Below are 21599 nucleotides of genomic sequence, written 5' to 3'. Positions count from 1 at the left end.
AAAATGAGGGCTCACAGTTTGCCCTGTGTTGTCTTGGGGCTTAGACTGGTCACTTCCTGTCTCTTCTGCCTTCCTCTGCCCTGCCCAGGGGCCTTGGTGAGCAAGACCCAAGAGGGAGTTGCCCAGCAGACAGTGTGGGTGAGAGTGAGTTTTCTCTCACCAAGTTTAGACCTCATAAAACTCATCCTACTGGTGACACCTGGGATGGCTTTTCCCCACCTCACTATTTTGGGGTTTCTTAGTTGAAGGGTGATGGTGAATAAGAAAAAAAATACTCAAAAGTTCATCTCAAAACTGACATAGGGGAAAAAAAAGTGCCCATTAAAGTCTTTTAAAAGCCTAAAGGAAAAAAAATTTTGCTATAATATTACATATGTCTGCCAGTGAAATCTGGGTGTGTCTTTTGAACTTTTTTTTTTTTAAATTAATGAAGTAAAACCTTTAAGCAGAATCTTTAGTAGAGTTTCTTCCCAGTAGGAGTTACGTGCCTCAGTTTTTGAATCATGAGCCAGTGTTCGGAATTTTGTAAAATCGGGTTCTTCTCATTATTTATGTAGCAGCTTGTATTATTTTGGAATAAAAATCTAGAAGCGTGGTAAAAACACTAACTGCTGAGATAAGACTGAGATGATCGATTTAAAACACTTTTCTAACTGTAAACCAGTGTAGCTTGTCTTCACGTGCATGCAATTGACGGGAAACGTAAGCAAGGACCCTGAGCAGCCTACTAGTTAAGGCACTGCTGTTACACATGCTCAGTGTTCAATCCAGGACTGAGAATTTTGTCATTTAGGGTTCCCTTTTTTAAGACAAAGGTAGCAGTTACTCAGAAGTGGGCAGAGCTCTTATAACAGAGCCATGGGCCGTGAACACTCATAAGCAAATCAGGCTCTAGAAACTCCACTGATGTAACCAGCAGAATCAGACAAGGGAAAACTCCCTGTGTGAGGAGAATAGCAAAGCAGACACCCTTGCAGAGCTGCTTCCCCTTCTCCGTGCACCCGTGTAGGGTGTCTGTATCAGGTAGCTTTGCAAAAGAGAAGCTTGGGAATTCAAGTGGTATCGAGGACTTGTGATATGCCCCAACCCTCCCTGCAAACAAAGTGCTCATGAAGCAAGTTTGAAGGAAAAGCTACTTTCTCATCAACCCTCTTAAACTTGGCTCCCATAGTTGGATGTTAATGCTACGTGGTTCTTTTTCTTGCTGTTTTTCAGCCAACAAGGATCACCAAAATCATAAACCAATTGCAGGAATTCTTGAGTGGCCAAAAGGTCCATTGTGCCGCTCTCACCCAGACATGAGTATGTCTGACGTGTGTGAGGTTCAGACTCTTATTAAAGAAGACTCCAGAAGCCAGTTTCTGGTTTAGTTTTCCGTACATTGTCTCACATAATTGTTCACGTTGTTCTCTTAAAATCTGATATCAAAATACCCCATCATCTAGGAAAAGTTTGTGCTATCGTGGTCCAAGCAGGTAATTCTTCACTACATCCCAGTGAATTCAACCAGGGAGGTTAGCCCCTGCCACGCCACCCCCCAGCCCCGCCCCAACCTATAGATTGAAAGCCTATAGAAACAGCAGAGTCATTTTCTAGTGATTATAATTTTTTAAACACTGTTCTTACACGTGTCTTTCAGAGTTATATTTTAAAAGTTACAAGTAATACACTGTAAGCATAGTGACTATTTTTAAATTAAAAAACATTGAGTGTTTAGCTTTTATGCAGAGGGCTCTGCGTTAGCACCAGGAGACAGAAAAATATGAGAGGTTCTATTATGATGGGTCTTCCTCTTTTCAAGGGGAAAGGGGAAAAGAGAGGGAGAACCACATGATATATCGTCAGGTGGATTGGAGGAAGCCTTGAGGGTGGGTGAAATTGGAGTGACTCCAGATAGTTACTGGTAGTTGGAAATCGGGGCTAGTGTATGTGGTTGAGAGAGAAGCAGAAGAAATTCATGTAATGCAAATGAAAGCATCAAAGTCCACAATATCACTGAGGAGCAGGGAGTAGTCTGATGTGCCTGGAATATAGAGGTGATTTGCAGGAGAATCATACTTTGTGGGTACACTGGTCCTGGAAGAATTGTTATCCTTCAGTGAAAGAGGGTTCTGGGGGTGGGGGGATTAGAACAGGAGGGTGCCCTTGACCAGGTGTGTTTGGGAAATGGACAAGGCTGTCAGGTAGAATGCACACGGTGGGCCAGCTGGCAGGCAGCAAGGTCATTTTGGGGTCGATCTAGATCATGGGGAAGTTTTTAATGCCAAAGCAAGGGTTGAGAGTTGATTCTGCAGCAGCAAAGGGCCGTTGAACACTTGCTATTTTAAAATACGGGTAGTGACATGAGAACCAGAGCCTTAGGTCCTATTTCTTTCTGCAAGAAGGCTAAATTAGAGGGATGCAATGTAGGGGAGGCAGGGAGACCAGTAAGTAGGCTCAGGTCAGGGAAATCAGAGAAGTCCTGAGAGAGGCCGAGAAGGGGATGGAGGGTAGGGTGTCCAACAGCAAGGCTAGAATTCCTAAGGCACATAGTACCTTGGAGAGACAGCTGAATATTTTTTGATTTATTCAGATAATAAACTGGGGTTTCCGTAGATATGCTAAAGCACGTCTATAAGGGCAGAAGTCTTCCCATAGTTTTTTTTTTTTTTTTTTTTGGCTGTGCGGGGTCTCCCTTGTTGCATGGTCTTTTCCCCAGCTGTGGTGCGTGGGCTTCTCACTGCAGTAGCTCCTCTTGCTGTGGAGCCCGGGCTCTAGGGCATTTGGGCTCCAGGAGTTGTGGCTCTCAGGCCCTAGAGCACAGGCTCGTAGTTGTGGTTCACGGGCTTCCTTCCGAGGCGCGTGGGATCTTCCTGGGTCAGGGATCGAACCCATGTCGCCTGCACCTGACAGGTGGATTCTTCACTGAGCCACCAGGGAAAGACCCTTCTTACCAGTTCTTATTTTCATTATTCTTACATACCACATGTGGGGTTGGGATGGCCTGGCCTCAGTTCTGACCTAAGGCAAGCCCACTTCTGGTTTATACGCCAAAACTGCACTCTTGTGGGTTTCCAGTTTTTGTAATTTGGTTGACAGATCTTAACGCCTTCTGTGCCAGGGCTGATGATTTAGGATACGTTTTTATGTGGTTTAAATTGGGCCATCAGATTATAGGTTTCTCCGTGGTAGAGCTGACATCTAAAATCGGATTTTCCCATCCTTGACACTTGAAATGAGAAATAAAAATTATCTTTTCAGGTTTACATGCTAAGACACTTCCAGGAGAGTGGGCTGAAAAGAAAGTAAATGCTGTTTTGGGTGCCTGGTAATCTTTTAATTATGAAATAAGCCCTTTGATTTTAATCTTCCAAAATGTACAATACTGATCCAGGAATAAAGTTCACATCCTGCTGACTTCTTCAGATGAAAAGCTTCCACCTCTACCTGGTATTTTGCAGACTGGAAGCAAAAATATCATTAATCTTGTCTCAGTTCCCCCACTGACTATAAAAGACTGTTCTGTTTGGAGTCAGTCCTGAGCCACAAAGGCAGGCGGGCAAAATGAATGCTTAGGTTACCAGAGCCAGGACCGGAGCTGGGGGGTCACAGCCAGTTAGTTGACTGTGGCCTTAATCTAGGAGCAGGATGAGACACTTGGGCTTTCTTTCTTTCTTTTTTTAGGATTTGTTTTTATTTATTTATTTGGCATGCGGGCTCTTTGTTTCGGCATGTGGGATCTGGTTCCCTGACCAGGAATCGAACCAGGCCCCCTGCATTGGGAACTTGGAGTCTTAGCCACTGGACCTCCAGGGAGGTTCCCTTGGGCTTTCTTTAAATCCGCTCTCTGTTGTCACAGCTTTTTGAGCTGTCCTTGCCTCCCTCACAAACGTGCGTGCGCAGCAAAGCTTGGATACTGATAAACTTTGTTTGTGTTCTTTTGTGGCGTCTGAAGCAGCTTGTACAATGAAGACAGAAACCTGCTTCGAATTAGAGAGAAGGAAAGACGCAACCAGGAAGCTCACCAAGATAAAGAGGCATTTTCTGAAAAGATCCCCCTTTTTGGAGAGCCATACAAGGTATTTCTTGAATACGGGAAAGTCTGATTTATCAGCATGTTTGACTTTGTGTTGAAAGTGAGTCTGAACAAGGGTCGCAACTGTGGAAATAAGACAGTTATCCTAGAGATTGTTTTTGAAGACAAAATATAAAAGTCCTCTGAACCTCATTAATCAAATTGATCAAAGTTTGTGGTTTTCTTTTATAATGTTCGTCTCCTGTATTTAGTAATATTTGTCCATGGCAGGCTTCTCAACAGGGGAATTGAGTTAAAGTTGCATGTTAAATTCTGTGTTACACGTTATATTGAGATGTTTCTTTTCTAACGGCATTATGTAACGTGGTTTACTAAATGGTGATTTCTCTTCTCCTTTTGTCCCTTAGTATCTAACTCTGTTGTCTTCTCTTTTTTCAGACAGAGAAAGGTGATGAGCTATCCAGTCGGATACAAAACATGCTGGGAAACTATGAAGAGATGAAGGAGTTCCTTAGTAGCAAGTCCCACCCCCAGCGCTTGGATGCTTCTGAAAATAGGCTGGGGAAGCCGAGATACCCTTTATTTCCTGAGAAGGGGAGCAGCATTCCACCCCACTCCTTCCACACCAGTGTCCACCACCAGCCCGTTAACACTCCTGCCTGTGGACCACATCCTGCTGGTAACATCGGCCACCACCCAAAGATGGCGCAGCCAAGAATGGAACCAATGCCAAGTCTCCACGCCAAAAGCTATGGCCCACCGGACAGCCAGCACCTGACCCAAGAGCGCCTCGGTCAGGAGGGGTACGGCTCTAGTCATCACAAAAAGGGTGACCGCAGGGCTGATGGAGACCACTGTGCTTTGACGACAGACTCTGCTCCGGAGAGGGAACTTTCGCCTCTGTTCTCTTTGCCTTCCCCAGTCCCCCCTTTGTCACCTGTACATTCCAACCAGCAGACTGCTCCCAGGACGCAAGGAAGCGGCAAAGTTCCCAGCAGTAGCAGTAGCAATAAAGGCTACTGCCTGGCCAAGTCTCCCAAGGACCTAGCGGTAAAGGTGCACGATAAAGAGACCCCTCAAGACAGCACAGTGGCAGTGGCCAGCCTTGGGGTAGCCCCTCCTCAGCCACCTTCTCAGACCTTCCCCCCACCCTCCCTCCCCTCAAAAAGCCTTGCAATGCAGCAGAAGCCCACGGCTTATGTCCGGCCCATGGACGGTCAAGACCAGGCTCCTAGCGAGTCTCCTGAACTGAAACCCCTGCCGGAGGAGTACCGGCAGCAGACCTTTGAGAAATCAGACTTAAAAGTGCCTGCCAAAGCCAAGCTCACGAAGCTGAAAATGCCTTCTCAGTCAGTCGAGGTGAGTGGAAGTCCACATCTGGGGCGATTTCTGCGGGAAGGAAGATTTGAGGGGGTAGTTTTCAGGGCAGGGGTGTCCATGGCCTTTGTAGAGGGAGATTCTTTCCTGGCTTTAGGATCTTGTTGGCACGCAGAAAACTCAGGTCTGAGGTGGATTACTGATGACAGATACTGAAATGTGATTTGTAGGAGGTTTTGAAAAATCTTCTTATTGAGCCGTGATTTACATACAGTAAAATATAGAGCTGGTTAGAGGACAGCTTACTCTGTTTTGAAAAATGTGTACACCTCACAAATGTATATGCCTGTACGACCCACAACCCAGTCAAGGCAGAGGACTGTTGTATCATGAAAGTCTCAGACAGGTTTTGAGCTGTCTTTGATATTTTTGACTTTGTGGTGTGGGGGGGTGGCACTGACTTCATTAAAGAAAATATAAAGAAAAAAATTGTTCTGGTTGATAGATCCTCTGTCCCAGTTAGTTTTTCTTCAGATCCAAACCATAAAAAAGGGAAAACAAGAGGTCAAAATGTTGAAGGCAAAGTATTAATTTTTAAAGATTTGTTCCCTGTATATGGTAAGAAACTTTGAAACTAAATTTCTGTTCTATTTTATTTATCACCTATGAAAGAAGAGTCGGGGTGTGGTGACATCTCATTTGAGAGTGAGTCACAAATATAATACAGAACGGTATTCAACGATGGCTTTTTGACGAAACCAAAACACTCAGTCTTTTTCAACAAAGGAAAAATACCTTTTTCTGCTCTTTTGACAAATGGCAGTGCGGTGCTTGAATGAGGAGAATCAGAGCACCCGTCCTAGCGCTGCAGTTCTAAATTAGCACCACTCAAGTTCACATTCGTAGTGCAAAGTGAAACGTTTGAAGTGCATTTATTTTAGCACTTATCTGTTAAAGTAAAACCTGTGGTTCAGTTGCATGTATAGACATTCTAATTTGCATATCCATTGCCGAGAGATGTGTGTGCGCACGCGTGTGTGTGCGTGTGTGTGTGTGCACGCGCGCGCGTCTACATACCAGTTTTACATAGTGTTGGAAGGTTAAAAAAAAACAAAAGAGAAAATGACTCCAGGATCCTCAGCTGGAAAGATAACCCTTATCTTGAAGGAGGAAAATTTGTTTCTTTGTGACTTCAGCTTTTGGTTTAGAAGAGGTTGGGGTTCCGGCCACAGTTAAGTCTTGAGCTGGAGTGTCTCTGGATATCTTCAAAATGTGACTGGTTTTCAGGTTGAAGAAAAATTAGAAATGGCCGGGGGTGGGGTGGGTGGCGGGTGGAGAGGATGGTAGAAATGACCAAGATGGTAGAACTTTCCCTTTAACCCTGTAAGTTACACACATTCACTGCTGTGAGGCATTTATTGAACATTTTGTGCTGGGATGAGCGGTGGGGAAGAGCAGAGAATGAAGGTGGAGAAGAATAGAGGTCTTCTCTCCTATGGTCAGTCATGTCTGACTCATGGTGATCCTGTGGACTATAACCCGCCAAGCTCTTCTGTCCATGGGATTATCCAGGCAAGAATACTGGAGTGAGTTACCATTTCCTCCTCCAAGGGATCTTCCCAACCCAGGGATCCTTAACCACTGGGCCATCGGGTAAACCCCTATGGTCAGTCAGCCCTCCTTATAATTCAGAAAAACGTATTGGAGTTTTCTTCGCTTTATTTATCAAATAAGGTCTGTTATATTTTCCTAGTTTTTTTTTTTTTTTTAAAGTTAAGGGGACAGTTTGACTTTTATTTTCCTTCCAAAAGAAAACTAAGCAACTAAATTTGCTTTAAAACAATTTTAAGGCAAGTTAACAAATATTTGCATTGTCTACCAAGTGCCCAGTCATATGGGTAAGCCCAAGGTGGGTCCCTGCCCCAGAGAGAAGGCAGGCTAGCATGAAGGTCAGCCTACACACACGACACAATTCAGGAGCTGTCTGCTACTAGGTGCGTAGAGAAAGTCTCACACTTCAGCCTTAAGATTGTGAGCCCATGTAAATTCAGCCAACAGGTTTTCCTGTAGACTTTTTAGGTGAGAGGGTGGCAGATAACGTTTTGCTTTATTGGTTTAAAGAAAAAAAAAAATGATGAGGCCAGTTGAGATGTCTCCAGGGTCTTAAAGCTCCTTGGACTTAATACATATTTCAAACATAGGACCGCATTAGATGGCCCTTGCATATTTTCTTTTTAACTTGTTTTTAATTGGGTAATTACTTTACAAGGTTGTATTGGTTTCTGCCTTAAAACAACACGAATCTGCCGTAAGTGTACATATTCTTGCATATTTTCTGAGTGGACGTTTGGAACGAACAAAATCCTCCATAGATTTGGTGATAAGAGAACAGGATTTTCTTTGTTTTGTTTTATTTTTGATCTGCTATCAACAATGAGTAGATGTAAACAGTCTTCAGCCTGTGTTTGTAGTCAGCCTTCATTTTAACACAGTAGCTCCGTCCAGCCTTTGAGGGGGGCTGTCAGGCCAGTGGCAGCTGTGGTGCCAACTCTTGGAGCCCCTGGCAGTGTGGGTGGCATGGGAGGATGGAACTGAGGCTTGGGCAGATGGAGGGCTCTGGGCAAAGAACTTGTAATGAAGGGAAGTCAGTCTGGGGAGCAGGAATACTGGTGCTCTCTGGCTAGATTTTAGATTTGTTTTTAGCTCTTTTAAGTAAGATCTTGCATTTCACAGACTTACCATTTATTTTCTGTTCATAGACCGCATAAGATGACAATTCTTTATGGTTTTTAAGACATATAGATTGGATTTAAAAATCTCAAATTTTAGTATTCTGGTGAATCAAAGAAAAGCATAGAGGGTGGGGGACAGGAAAAAAAAAAAAACAGCAGGGAGCTGACCCCAGAGCAGGCAAATTCTGAATGTAGAACAAGAAAATAAGCGACTGCTTGGGCTGTTGGTGGCCTTGGTACAGAAGCACAGAGAATACCAGGGCGGAAGGGGAAGTTGGCTGTTGATAGAGCTACGGGAAGGGCCATGGGCATGGCTGAGTGGTTTTCCTTTATTTGCTGAATTTGTCTTAAGGCCGATCGGAGGACGCTTCCTTTCCTGGCTTTCTGAGCATGAGGGTTTTGAGGTTTGTTTCTTTGTTCCCCCTTCCCTATTGCTTCCATCAAACTGTGTTGTTCAAAATGGACCTAAATGGGAAAGTCATCTTGTCTGCTTGGAGTCCTTTATTCTCAAACCACATACATACATATGAGTTCCTTACTCATTTCTGTCCTTCCATTTCATGGGAAACACTGGGTTTGTATATTTTAGTTGGTTCTCCTAGAAGATGGTATTCCTTTCTGGGATAAGTCAGGCTCACAGTTAAAACTTAGTCTTTCCTAAAATCCTACAGGGAAAAAAATTATCACAGGGTCAACATTCTGACTAAACAGAGGCCAGAGCACACAGTCTGTGCTGGGTTTTTCCCTGGGCATGTTGGTTTTAGTTTTGTGTCAACTGGAAGATGTATAGTGGCTTGAAATGACCCATCTGAGGGTACAGCCAGAACTCTGCCATCGCGTGTGGATGCCTTCCAGCTGTAGAGTTGCCACTTCAGAGATGGAGCTGCCCAGATGCAAGGCTGAGATTCCTTTCTAGTGCTTTTCTACCCGAAGTGAACAAATGAGAGTGAGAGGAAAACCAAGGCATCTCTGTGTGAGTGTTCCTAAGCGTGGACCTTGGGCCGGAGGAGTTGTGCTAAGAGGCAGGACTTAGGAAACAGACATTTTACTGAAAGGGAGAATTAGAGTAAGCGGAGGTAGGCATGTTAAATTGTGTACTGGATTCAGAATGTTAGAATTTTATGACTAAACCTACAGCCTTGCAAATAAAGCATAGAAGGGTGAAGGCACTTAATTTTGCTACAATTTAGTTAGTAGCAGAGCCAGAGCTAGAACTCTCAGTTCTACTGTCTTTCTACTTCTGCTTTTTAAATCTGCATGGAGCAAGGAAGGATCTATTTTGGGGGGGGGGGGTGGGCAATGCCTTGCAAAATCAAATAAGATATCCCTCAGTCATTCTGACTCTTTTCCACCCCATGGACTATAGCCCACCAGGCTCCTCTGTCCCTGGGATTCTCCAGGCAAGAATACTGGAGTGGGTTGCCATTTCCTTCTCCAGGGGATATTCCCGGCCCAGGGATGGAACCCAGGTCTTCCGCATTGCAGGCAGATTCTTTACCATCTGAGCCACCAAGGAAGCCCCAAGTCAGAATGAGAAGTAAATCAGAAAGAGAAAAACAAATATCGTGTATTAACACATATATATGAAATCTAGAAAAATGGTACAGATGAACCTATTTGCAGGGCAGGAATAGAGATGCAGACAGAGAGAATGGATGTGTGAGGGGAAGAGGGGTGGGGTGAACTGGGAGATTAAGATTGATGTATATTCACACTATCCTGTGAAAAACAGCTAGTGGGAAGCAGTTGTATAGCACAGGGAGCTTAGCTTGGTGCTCTGTGGTGACCTACATGGGTGGGTTGGGGTGGGAGGGAAGGTGAAGAGGGAGTGGATATATATATATATCTGATTCACTTAATAGTACGGCAGAAACAAACACAATATTGTAAAGCAGTTATACTCCCTCAGAAAAAAAATACTCACGGAGACCACTGGAGGCTCTTGAGCAGGAGAATGAGATATCTACTTTCTTTATTTTTGGAAGGGATCACTCTGGCTTCTGGGTGGAGAATGGCTTGGAGGGACAAAGGTGACCGAAGTGGGGAGGCCAGACTGTGGGGTTAGGAGATGCCGGTGGCTTGGAGTAGGATAACGGCAGTGGGTGTGGTGAGTTGCGGACAGATTCCAGGGCTTTGTGATTGAATGGAGATGTGAGTGGGCTTGAGGTGTGAGTGAAAGTGAGACATCAAGGAAGGATCTATTTTGGGGGGGGTGGTGAGTGGGGGCAATGCCTTTCAACAAAATGGGATCTTAGTTCTCTGACCAGGAATTGAACCCTTGTCTCTTGCATTGAAAGCTTGGAGTCTCAACCACTGGATCACCAGGGAAGTCCTGAGGAAGGCCGTATTAGAAGGGTTTGGATGGTGAGATGATACCTGCTCCAGAGATGGAGTTGACCTGGGCCTAACAGGTTTGGAGGGAAAACCAGGAGCTCTGGGTAGATGGCGCATTATGTTTGAGATACCATTCAGTATCTAGGTAGACAGGACATATTGACCATGGTCAGTAGTAGACCAGCCCAGAGAAAACATTAAGACTGGGTGTTTGTGGAGGGGTAAGAATCACAGGATTGGAAATAAATGAAATGGAGCCAGAATTCGATAAGCACGTGGCACAGGTCAGTCAAATGGGGAAAATAGGAAAGGGGATGACAAACCACTCCAAGAAGTCCGGAAAGGCAGCATCTTAGCATGAGCAGTGGCCTCTGGTTCAGCCCTGGGTCTCGGGACAAGCATGAGCAGAATTTGCCCTCTGCTGGGACAGAGCCTCCAGCAGCCAGGGACCGGCTCTCAGGAGGGGAGTCGGGTCCTCCCGAGGAGAGCCTTTAGTTGCTTGGCTCAGTGGGCTCATTTTAAGGAATTTATCTGTGGGTGTCATGGTCTTGCTCTTAAGACATTCATGACTCTATGGTAGACTTTTCAGAACAACTAATACAGAAGTTCACGTTGGTCACTGGGACTCCATTTTGAACCACTTGACATAGCTTAAATCCTGAAAGTTTCACACAAGATGAATGGAAATCATAACACAAAAGAAATCTCATCTTAGCACTGGAAATCAATTTGGGCTGTGTTTGCGTGTAGTGAGGGTTTGAAGTCTGGGGACCAGGCAGGTGCAGCTGAAGAGGCCCGCAACCAGACCCTCCCTGGGTCGGTTCTGCAAGCTGTGGCAAGCTCAGGGGTCGGAGGAAATGGGGTCCTACTGGGTCTTTGGAAACAAAAAATCAAAGATCATCTTGGAAATGTTGAGAATCTGCTTATAGATGAGGGGAAATGATAGGTTTCTGTTTTTTTCACTCAAGGTTTGATGTGTATGTGTAAATATTTCAAGTATCTTAATTTGTGCAAATAAGTCCCTTTGGAACCCAGCAAGGTTCACTGTCAGTTTATTTATTTATTTTTTTCACTGTCAGTTTAAATTTGCTTCTGCTTCTACCTCCTCATATGGTCCTCCGTCATTCCCCTCCGGAGAAATCTGGCTTTGAAATCTGATGAGTTTCTCATTTCTGCAAAGCAATTGCTCTTTGCTGTGGCCTCTCATGACATCATTTGGGAACATTTTCTGATACCAAATCCTTCAACCTCCTTTCAAGACTCAGGTGTCACCTGCAGCTGTGAATTCATTGTTGGACTACCTTAATGCATGCGATTCTTAAATTACACCTACCATTTTAAGGAAACTGCCGGCCTTGTACTGTGGAGTAATCCATAGTGGAAAACTGTGATAATGATTCACTTTGCGTTCGTGCATACAGTCTTCCCTACTTTCATGTTTAGCTCTCTTACTATCTTAAACCCTGAAAAGAGGAACTTCCCTGTTATGAAATGAACTAACCCCTTAAGAGGTTCACTTCTGCTATGTCGATGGTTTATATCCTGCTCAGAGTATTGTTACGTTCCCCCGCTTCCATGTCCCATCATTAGTTCCGTACTTTAATATATCTTCAACACCTAGTGTATGGCAAGCCTGCTGCTGAGGATGGGGTTACAGTGGTGGGCAAACCCCAGGTGATGTCTGTCCTCTTGGACCTTAGCTATCTAGTTAGAAACTGACACTATTCAAATAACCACTCAGATCAATGTGTAAGAACTATGGCAGGTTCCATTAACCCCATAATATAAGGGACTCTAATCCAATTCTATAATATAAGGGAATTTGCAAACTATTATTATTGGGACTGCCCTGTGGCGTTAGTGGTCAAGAACCCACCTGCCAGTGCAGGAGATATAAGAGATCCCTGGGCTGGGAAGATCCCTTGGAGAAAGAAATGGCAACCCCCTCCTGTTCTTGCCTGGAGAATCCCATGGATGGCAGGAGCCTGGAGGGCTACAGTCCATGGCGTTGCAAAGAGTGGGACACGACTGAACTGACATAACACAACACAAAAACTATTATAATCCCCATAAAGGGGGATTGTGGCTTAGAGTGTAGGTGCTTAGGAAAGAATCCTCAGGGGAAGTATTGAGTGAGATCTGAATGGTGAGTGGAACTGAAAAAAGTGAGGAGTTACCTTAGACCATGTGACCCGGTATAACAAAATGCCGCAGATTGAATGGCTTGTAAACCATAGACATTCATTTCTCACAGTTCTGGAGGCTAAAAGTCCAAGATCAGGCCATCAGCATGGTCATGTTCTCATGAGGGCTTTCTTGTGGGTTCCCAGACCATGCCTTCTTGCTGCGTCCTTACGTGGTGGGAGGGACTAGGACTTTCTCTGAAACTTCTTTTCAAAGGCAACAATTCCATTTCTGAGGACTCTACCCTTACAACTTAAGCATCTCCCTGAGGCTCCCACCTCTTACTGTCATCACCTTTGGGAGACAGGATCTCAGCCTGACTTTTGGGGGCACATCAGCATCCAGGCTATCGAGTAGGTGTGTTAGGAGTTAAACCGTATCAGTATTCCAAGCAGAGGGCAAGTGTGTGCCAGTGGTTTATGCTGCGTGATGTACAGAGACTGTTAGAAGTTTTCTTGGGTTATAAACCCTGGACTGTAGATCAAAGGGAATTTGTGCATTCATTTTATGCATTCATTCTGAAATTCAGTGGCAGGTTTGAATCACCTGGGGGAAGCTGGTTAAAAATACAAATGTCTAAAAATAAAAATTCCTGGGCCCCATCGTAGAAAATTCAGCAAGTGTACAGGTGGACTCAAGTGTTTGTAGCTGATTCTCATGAGGTTTCTTCTAGAGCCTGGAAATGAAACTGTTTCAGAAGGACTGATAACAAGCCGCAAGAAGTTCAAGAAAGGCCCCCTGGTTTTGGGGTCTCCCATGTGGACCCTGAGAGCAAAAGATCTGCTGAATTGATGAGTCTGCTTGTGCTGAGCAGGACATGAGAGGAACCACAGGGAAGAAATAAGGGACTAGGGTCCCCAAGCCTACATACACGCTTCCTCTACAGCTCATGTGTATGTGTGTTTTTTTCTTGTTTTCCTTGCATGCTAAGTGACTTCAGTCATGTCCAACTCTTTGTGACGCTATGGACTGTAAGCCCACCAGTCTCCTCTTTCCGTGGGATTCTCCCAGCAAGAAATACTGGAGTGGTTTGCCATGCCCTCTTCCAGAGGATCTTCCCTGCCCAGGAATTGAACCCTTGTCTCTTCTGTCTCCTGTTTTTTTTTTTTTTTTTTTTTTTGGCAGGTAACACCACCTGGGAAGCCCTTTTTTCCTTGAATCTCCAACATTTTCAAGTTCATGGGGGAAAGTAAGATTCTGATACAAACTTATTTAGCCCCATTCAGTTTCCTAAAAATATTTGTATTACAGTAGCTCTTTTATTGCAGATTTAAATTAGATTCCATGAGCTGGAACTCAGTTAACTTGGGCAGACCTATGTGACTTACATGTTTGTGAGGAAAATGATGGCAGAGCGAGAAAGGTTGTCTGTGTGCACAGTTCTTCGAGGACGTTGAGAGTCTGAGGCAGAGTACGTTCTATTTATGAGAAATAATGAATAGTGACTAACCTGTATCTGCTTGGCTAAATTTTAGATCCCCAAATATCTAAATATAGACGTTTAAAAATAGTGGCAAATGACTGACAGGTTTGAGTTGAAGCTGCAAACAGCCCAAGGGCTAGACTGGACCTGCAGACTATTTTGTTTTGCCTATATAATGTGTTTTTTCTTTTTTTCCTCCCCTTTGAGCTAGTGTTTACAAAATGGAGAAATCTGGTGAAAAATCATATTTTCTGTTTTGCCAGCTAGAACTGAGTAGATGCTGCCACCTTTAATTTCCTGATTCTGGCTTTTTTTTTTTTAGTTTGAAGAACCTCTTTAAACTCTGAAGGAAACATTTTAAATAACAGAAGCAAAATATTTTTGAAAAAAGAACTCTAAAATTGCTAGAAGTGAGTTGGTGCAAAGAATAGAATTGCTTACAGAGCAAGAAGAAAGCCTACGATTGAACCTGGAACATCTTTTTGGGTGGTATTAACTGGAGTTGTTTTCTTCGTAGGTTTTACTTTCCTTCTCATGATGCCAGAAGTACATTTGGTACCAGGATAAGAAATTCCTGTTCCTCTTTGTTGTTTTCACACTTGAAATGTTTGTGGAGGGTTATTGGATCCCCCCTGGGTCCCTCATGCTGTGCCTCTGCCAAGGTGGAGACGTTCACTGCTTTATAATCTTTCCAGGCTGTGTGTTCTCCCAGGCTCTCACATAGCCACCCGAGTCATTGCAGCTCTTCTCTAGATTAATTGTGTTTTATTTTCAGCCAGTTGATAATCTTCAGGGACAGAAAACCAGATATTCCAAGGGGAGTCCTGTTGATGACCCAGTTAGCGAGCGATCTTGACTGAGGCTGTTTTGGAGGGAGTGGCCCATATGCATGAGATACTTAAGCAGCATGCCTTTAAAGAGAAGATCTTACTTCATGTTATCATAACAAGTTTAGTTTTTGGCCTTGGGTTTCTCCTCTCTAGTTGCCAAGATCTATTTGAAAATCATTTTCCAAGGTTAACTTTGCGGCACATTCACATTTTCCAAGAACTTTCTAAGCAGTTCTACATGAATGTTGTTCCTTTTTAATTGTTGAAATCCCGAGGTCGACCATTCTCCTCTCCTCCCCGCACACCCCCCACTGCCTTCCCCCATGCCGCACACAGATGCTCAGGGTCCACAGACATCATTAGGTTTTTCTTGAGCCTCATTTTATTCCCTGTTTAAGCTTGGCCTACTTTTTCTCTGCTTTTTTCTAACCCCCTAACCCTGTGGTAATTTGTCAAGCCCATTCTAATCTCCTTAATCCCTTCGGCTGAAAGCTTTTGAGGTTTAATGTTTTAATCTAGAGGCCTCAGTATTTAAGTAATTAGAGGTCCTACTTCTAGCTCTGTCCTTTAGATAAATCACCCTAGGGTTTTTTTTTTGTTCCAACTTATAAAAAAAAGAACTCCGAAAGTTCATATTGGGCGAGACTAAAGCCTTGCATTGCATGAATTAAGAAAGAGCATGCTGTGCCCTTCCAAGTCCCTTCGTGGATTCTCCTTTCCCTTACAGCTCAGTTTTTAAAGCACTCCACCCCAAAGCAAATGTTTGCTATTGCATTTTAGAGAGAGAAAACATTTAGTAGAATCTTATGCTATAATTAAAGTTTCTTATGTTACTTCCAACATTTTTTTTCCTTCACATGCCTGAGAACATGTTAACTTGTTTAAAAAAAAAATTATTTCTCCTATTGCCAGATAGTCTGGACATTCTTGCAAAATGTTAAAAACCTTTTCTGTCAGGAACAATTTAGACCTAGAAGGATTCACTTCTTACATTCTAGGTTTCTGTCATTTTAGTCAACCATGTTGAAACACCCTCTAGATACAAAGGGGAGCTGCTAAGAAAGACTTTTTAGTTTTTTTTATTTATAAAAAATAAGTAAAAGACAGTCCATTGATTCCATGCCATAAAACATATAAAGTATCACCAGTATGAAAGGAGAATATGGAATTACTAATTACCGTCGTGTAATGTTCACTGTGGTCTTGCACACTTATGATAGGGACTGCTCCAAACGCTTTCTATGTGTGAGCACCATCACTGTCCCTTTTTAGTGAGAGATTTATAGAGACGCGGAGAGATTCATTTGTTCCATGTTCACCCGGGCAGTGAGTGCTGGATCTAGAATTCAGATCCTAGTAGTTCAGCTCGAGTCGACGCCCTTAACTGTGACACCTATGTTATACTGACTTTGAAAAGAGGAAGCTGCACAGTTATTTTTGTGAGTTGACTTCTGGAGCACTTTGGGTATTGGCGAAAGTATATTCCAAGCTCAAGGATTAAGGAGAGAGAAGACATAAAGACAGGAAAGGGTGTGAAATCTAATAGAAGTAGCTGGACCTTTGGTTCAAGGAGATTGGTTGGAGGCAAAGGAACTCGACCTTGCTGTGTTGTCCATTTATTCTTCTGGACAGTGGGGCCGTGGATGGATGGCCATCCTTATGAAGTGCTTAAACCAGTACTAGATACATAGTAAGAGCTCAGTAAGTGGTGGTAGGTGTGATTAGAGTTGAAATTTGAGCTGGACTTTCAGGAACAAGGTGAGAAGTTAGTGTTGAGGAGGCATGAAGACTCAGAATATGTTCCTGGGTATTGGAGTGTAACTTGAGTGTGTAGGTTGGATCAGATCAGAGGGACCAGGAGTGCCCAGGTATGGTTTTCGGAGGTGAATAAAGCCCTAAATATTTGATGTTCTAATGTTAAACAGATGAAGAGCCTGGGGAAAGAGAGCATTTGCTTGGGGTTTTTCGAGCTTTTAAAAGCTGGTTTGCCAAGGCGAGCATCCTGCTCACCCCTGAGCAGCCACCTTTCTCAGAGTTTGGCAACACCTGGTGTAAATATTTCACTTTACAAAGCTTGTGTGTGTGTGTGTGTGTGTGTGTGTATAGTCACGCCAGTTGTGTCTGACTCTTTGTGACCCCATGGCCTGTAGCCCACCAGGCTCCTCTCTCCATTCTCCAGGCAAGAACACCAGAGTGGGTTACCATACCCTCTTCCAAGGGTTCTTCCCAACTCTGGAATTGAACCTCCGTCTCCTGTGTTAGCAGGGAGATTCCTTACTGCTGAGCTACCAGGGAAGCCCTTACAAAGCTTATGCACTCGGAAATACTTGACTGCCTCCCCCACCCCATCCCCCTTTTAATTCCCCAAGCCCTTGTGTATTTGTTTCCTCTCGATTGTCACAGCAACCTTGTGAGCCGGGCAGGGCACTTGGCAGGAACCACCATCTAACATGCCATGGAACCAAGTCGCTAAGAAGTTTAATGATCTAAGCTCGTAAGTGGCAGAGCCGGGGGCCATAAAACCAGGACCCTTGCCCTCTGGTTCTCATACTCTTTCTGCCACACAACATGTCTTCTCTGGAGTCATGATCCTTTGTGTAACACTTTGAACAATGCATTAGGAGTGCTCTGTTTTTTTGCCTGGCCTTGCATTTGTGTCGGCATCTGACAAATGCACGTGTTGGGTGGCACAGATGATTCAAACGACAAGGTGATTCCAGCTCACATGGTGGCAGCCATGTGGCTTGCTCTGAGGCCTTTAAGTTTGCTTCTACTGTTTAGAGGAGGCAGTCACCAGGTATAAATCTCAGTCCCACCTACGATGACTCAAAAAAAAAAATTCCACATCCACACCCACCAGTTCGCTCTTTCCTTTTGATCTCTGAGAAGGAGGTGTTCTTCCTCTTGCCCGGCCACCTGCACACCCTTTCTGATTGCCTTACATCTTTCTCCCGTCACCTGGCTCTTTCCTAACAATCTGTAGTTCCATCCAGACCTTTCCTAGCTGAAAAGGCAAAACAAACCCTTCCTCACTGCGGTGTCTTACTCCGACTGCTTCTTTCTTGTTCCCTTCACAGCTCAAGCGCTGGAGACAGAAGTAGGTAAACACTCTGCATGCTTGCTCTCTAACCATCCACTTTCTGAACCCAGTGCAGGCTGTGCGCCTCCACCCTCTACCCTCCGTGCCCGGGTCCCCGGTGATGGCCTCCTAGATGCCCAGGTCCAGGAGTGCGCTTGAGCATAGCCTGTGTGACCTCTTTGTGACGTCCTACACTACTGGCCACCAGCCCCGCATGCACTGCCCATTTGTGTTCTCTACTCTTTCTTCTACCTCTTCAGTTGTTGTTCAGTCGGTAAGTGGTGTCCGATTCTTTGCAGCCCCGTGGACTGCAGCGCGCCAGGCACCCCATCCTCCACTGTCTCTTGGAATTTGCTCAGATTCATGCCTGTTGAGTTAGTGATGCTCTCTAACCATCTCATCCTCTGCCACCCCTCTTCGGGCATGCTCCAGTCTCCTCCAGAAGCTGCCTGTCCCACCCCTTCTTCAGGATCTGCCCTCAACCATCTTTTCTCTTTCTTCAGCCTTTCTCTGGTTAGTCTCATCTCCATTCAGGGCTTCAACTCTTGAACCACTGATGACCACCAGGTTATTTTTCCAGCCTGAAATTCCCCGAAGTTTTCTGAGCTCTGCCTCCTTTTCTGTCCACTGCTCACTAGGCGGTTCTTATAAATGTTGCAGCAGCATCTCACAGAGAACCTGAGCGTGGCAGGTTTCACATCTGCCTCCCCTGGACCGCTTCACATACATACACACTGAGCTTTCTCCTCCTTCCTGGGTTGTCTGTCTCAGTTCCTTTCTGTATCTTCTGCTTTATCCCCCTGGCAACCCAATTGTACGGGGATTACTTTCTAAATGTCTGTTGAAAGTTTTTCCTTTTCTGCATTCCTCACCACCCCTTTAGAGTTTAGCTTTTCTTTTTTAAAAATTTATTTATTATTTATTTGGCTGCACTGGGTCTTCGTTGTGGCACTTGGGGTCTTTTATCTGCATTGCTACACGTGGGTTCTTTCTTTCTTTAGTTCATTACCGCATGTTAACTCTTAGTTGCAGCATGTGGGATCTAGTTCCCTGACCAGGGATTGAATGCAGGCCCCTTGCATTGGGAGCACAGAGTCTTAGCCATGGAACCACCAGGGACATCCTATGGTTGAGCTTCTTGTCACTTATTTGAGCTCTCACAGCTTCCTTCTAACCTGTCTTCCTGAGTTTTTCTTCAAACCATCTGCCACACTGTTCTGCATGATAATTATTATATGAAAGCCGGATCAAGTTGTCCTAGTTTAAGATCCCTTGGAACCTCTCCATTGCCTCCAGAAAAAGAACCTCCAGTTCCCTTCTTACCTGTCTTTCCAGGTGTGGGCAGGGGCCCTCCCAACCCAGGGAGACTGTTACCCAGGCTCTTGAGCAAGGATTTCCCCTTCTGCTCCTAGAGCCCACACCTCCAGCCTTAGCACTTCTCCTTGGCCTCGTTTTGAGGGTGGGGTTCACTGGTCTCATACGCTTGTTTGTCCTTTGTGTTCGGCACAGGTGAGGACTGGAGCCAAACAGGGCAATTTCCTGCCTATGCTCAGCTTGAGAGTTCTTATCCAGTTTACTTTGATCTGGCGTCTGAAAGATCACCTCTAATAAGTGTTTGTTGGAGGAGAAGGGGAAAACAGTTCGCTATGGCACCGAATTTCCTGTTTTAGGACACTTAGACAGGCAGCAGGCACTAAGTTCAATATTTTTTTTAGCGAAATTGTTCGAGTTACCATTTCCAGCCTGTTTATTTCCCAGGTCATTCTAGGCATTGTTGGGTGTGGATTTGAAAATAAGCAGCGTAATCCGATTAGTAGGTGTTCTTAGTAGAGTGCCAGCCTTAAATTGCTGTGCTTTTCAGTATTGAATTTAGAGATTAATCAGGTGGTTTATGTACTAGAAAAATTGAAAAGTAATGATTTTTATGTATCTGCTGTGTATATAAGTGCTTTGCACTAGTTTAATTAAGACTCTAGATTTCCTTTAGTGAAAGTGTTAGTTGTGTCTGACTCTGAGACCCTATGGACTGTAACCCTCCAGGCTCCCACTGCCCATGTGGATTCTCCAGGCAAGAGTCGGTTGCCGTTCCCTTCTCCAGGGGATCTTCCCAACTCAGGGATCGAACCCAGGTCTCCTGCATTGTGGGAGGATTCTTTAACTGTCTGAACCACCAGGGAAGCCCTTCCTTTTGTGTGCGTGTGTGTGTGTGTGTGTGTATTTAAAATATCAAAGTGGTACTTACAATAAAATTGCTGTTAATCTCCAAGGATTTGCAGATTTAAATATTTTGCCCTGAATGAATCACATTTTTGGGAATAAGCCAGCCATTTTGGGTAGAGGCAGTAACTCCTCTATACCACTTGGGTATCATTAATGGGTATCCTAGTAACTTAAGAATTATTGACCCTGAAAATGCCCGACTGGCAGTCTGGGTTTAATTTTCTAGTAAGATTAATTATCTTGCAGTAAAGGGTAAAACAGACACCAGAGTCCTTTATGTCCCTTATGTTCTCTCAGGATTCCAGTGAACTAGTTGCTAAGATGAGGGAAAACACTGCTGTGTTGTTCTGAACCTAATTGAGTCCTTTATTGTATTATGACTCACCTATAGTTCACAGATTTATTTCGTGCAAGTCATATAAAATAACTGCACGGTGGTTTGTTTTTTGCTTCCTTGGTTCATGTTTCTTGCGATCTGTCAGGCTGCTGCTGCGAGCCCAAGGCTCGGGCAGGAGACCATCCCAGGTTAGCAGTGAGCCTCATGCTTCATGCTTCTCACCATCTCTTGGAGGTGAGATGTCCATTCTGTGTATGGGGCTGTGTGTGCTAAGTTGCTTCAGTCGTGTCCATCTCTTTGTGACCCTATGGGCTATAGCCCACCAGGCTCCTCTGTCCTTGGGATTCTCCAGGCAAGAATACTGGTATGGGTTGCCATGCACTCTTCCAGAGGATCTTCCCGACCTAGGGATGGAACCCAAGTCTCTTAGGTCTCATGCCTCGTCAGGCAGATTCTTTATCACGAGCATCACCTCGAAGCCCCATATGGGGCTATCTTCAGGATAAAAGAGATCCTTCTCTTCAAAATGGGCATGTTTCCCAGTTACCAATTCCCTCTGTGGGGAGAGAAGGAAGCTTGGAACTCAGTGAGGGCGCTCACCCAGAGGGGCACATCTTGTCTGGTGTGTTAATTTCGTTACAGCATCTGAAAATTGGTAGGTATCACACTGAAATCTAGATTTTGATTTTTTTTTCCCTTAAAGTACTGGAAGCATTGGCAACGTAAGACTGGCATTTCTGCAGAACAGCAGTTGGCCAGCCTTTTAGGGAGCATGCTCCGGCTTGCCCCAGTGCTCCTGTGCCCCACCTGCCATCTGCCCCATCCCTGGGAGTGTGGGTGTCCTCTCCCTGTGAAGTACAGCATCTCTCTGTCGTGTGATTGTGCCTCCCTCTGGGCAGAGGGAGATGAGAGATGAGAACCCAGACGTGCAAAAGACACATCTTTTCAGAAAGATTTAATACTTACTATTTATTTGGCTGCACTGGGTCTTAGTTGTGGTATGTGGGATCTAGTTCCCTGATCAACGATTGAACCCAGGCCCCTTCTTGGGAGTCCAGAGGCTTAGCCACTAGACTACCAGGGAAGTCCCTTGGTGAAACTAAAAGGGGCTTCCCAGGTGGCTCAGTG

The 21599-nt window shown here is 44.6% G+C and overlaps 1 protein-coding gene across 17 annotated transcripts in view; it reads left to right on the top strand.

Annotated features, from left to right (window-relative positions):
• AFF1 (ALF transcription elongation factor 1) overlaps positions 1 to 21599 on the top strand; it is a 197278-nt gene that overhangs the window by 92019 nt on the left and 83660 nt on the right. For 8 of the 17 annotated variants that reach the window (XM_086404868.1, XM_086404871.1, XM_086404870.1 and 5 more), the window contains 2 exons: positions 3938 to 4058; positions 4454 to 5374. The exons of 3 other annotated variants lie outside the window; for them this stretch is intronic. In XM_086404868.1, the coding sequence (XP_086260994.1) occupies positions 3938 to 4058; positions 4454 to 5374 (1042 nt within the window). Of the gene's footprint in view, positions 1 to 3934; positions 4059 to 4453; positions 5375 to 21599 lie in introns of all 17 variants that reach the window. 6 more of the 17 variants (XM_086404864.1, XM_086404866.1, XM_086404865.1 and 3 more) reach the window with 1 other exon arrangement.

This window comes from Bos grunniens, chromosome 6 (assembly GCF_055505025.1).
Source record: "Bos grunniens cultivar Pamir isolate PY7600 chromosome 6, Bosgru_T2T1.0, whole genome shotgun sequence".
In the NCBI taxonomy this organism is placed as follows: Eukaryota; Metazoa; Chordata; class Mammalia; order Artiodactyla; family Bovidae; genus Bos; species Bos grunniens.
The sequence above is the reverse complement of the archived record's forward strand: the minus strand, read 5'-3'. Positions and strand labels throughout refer to the sequence as shown.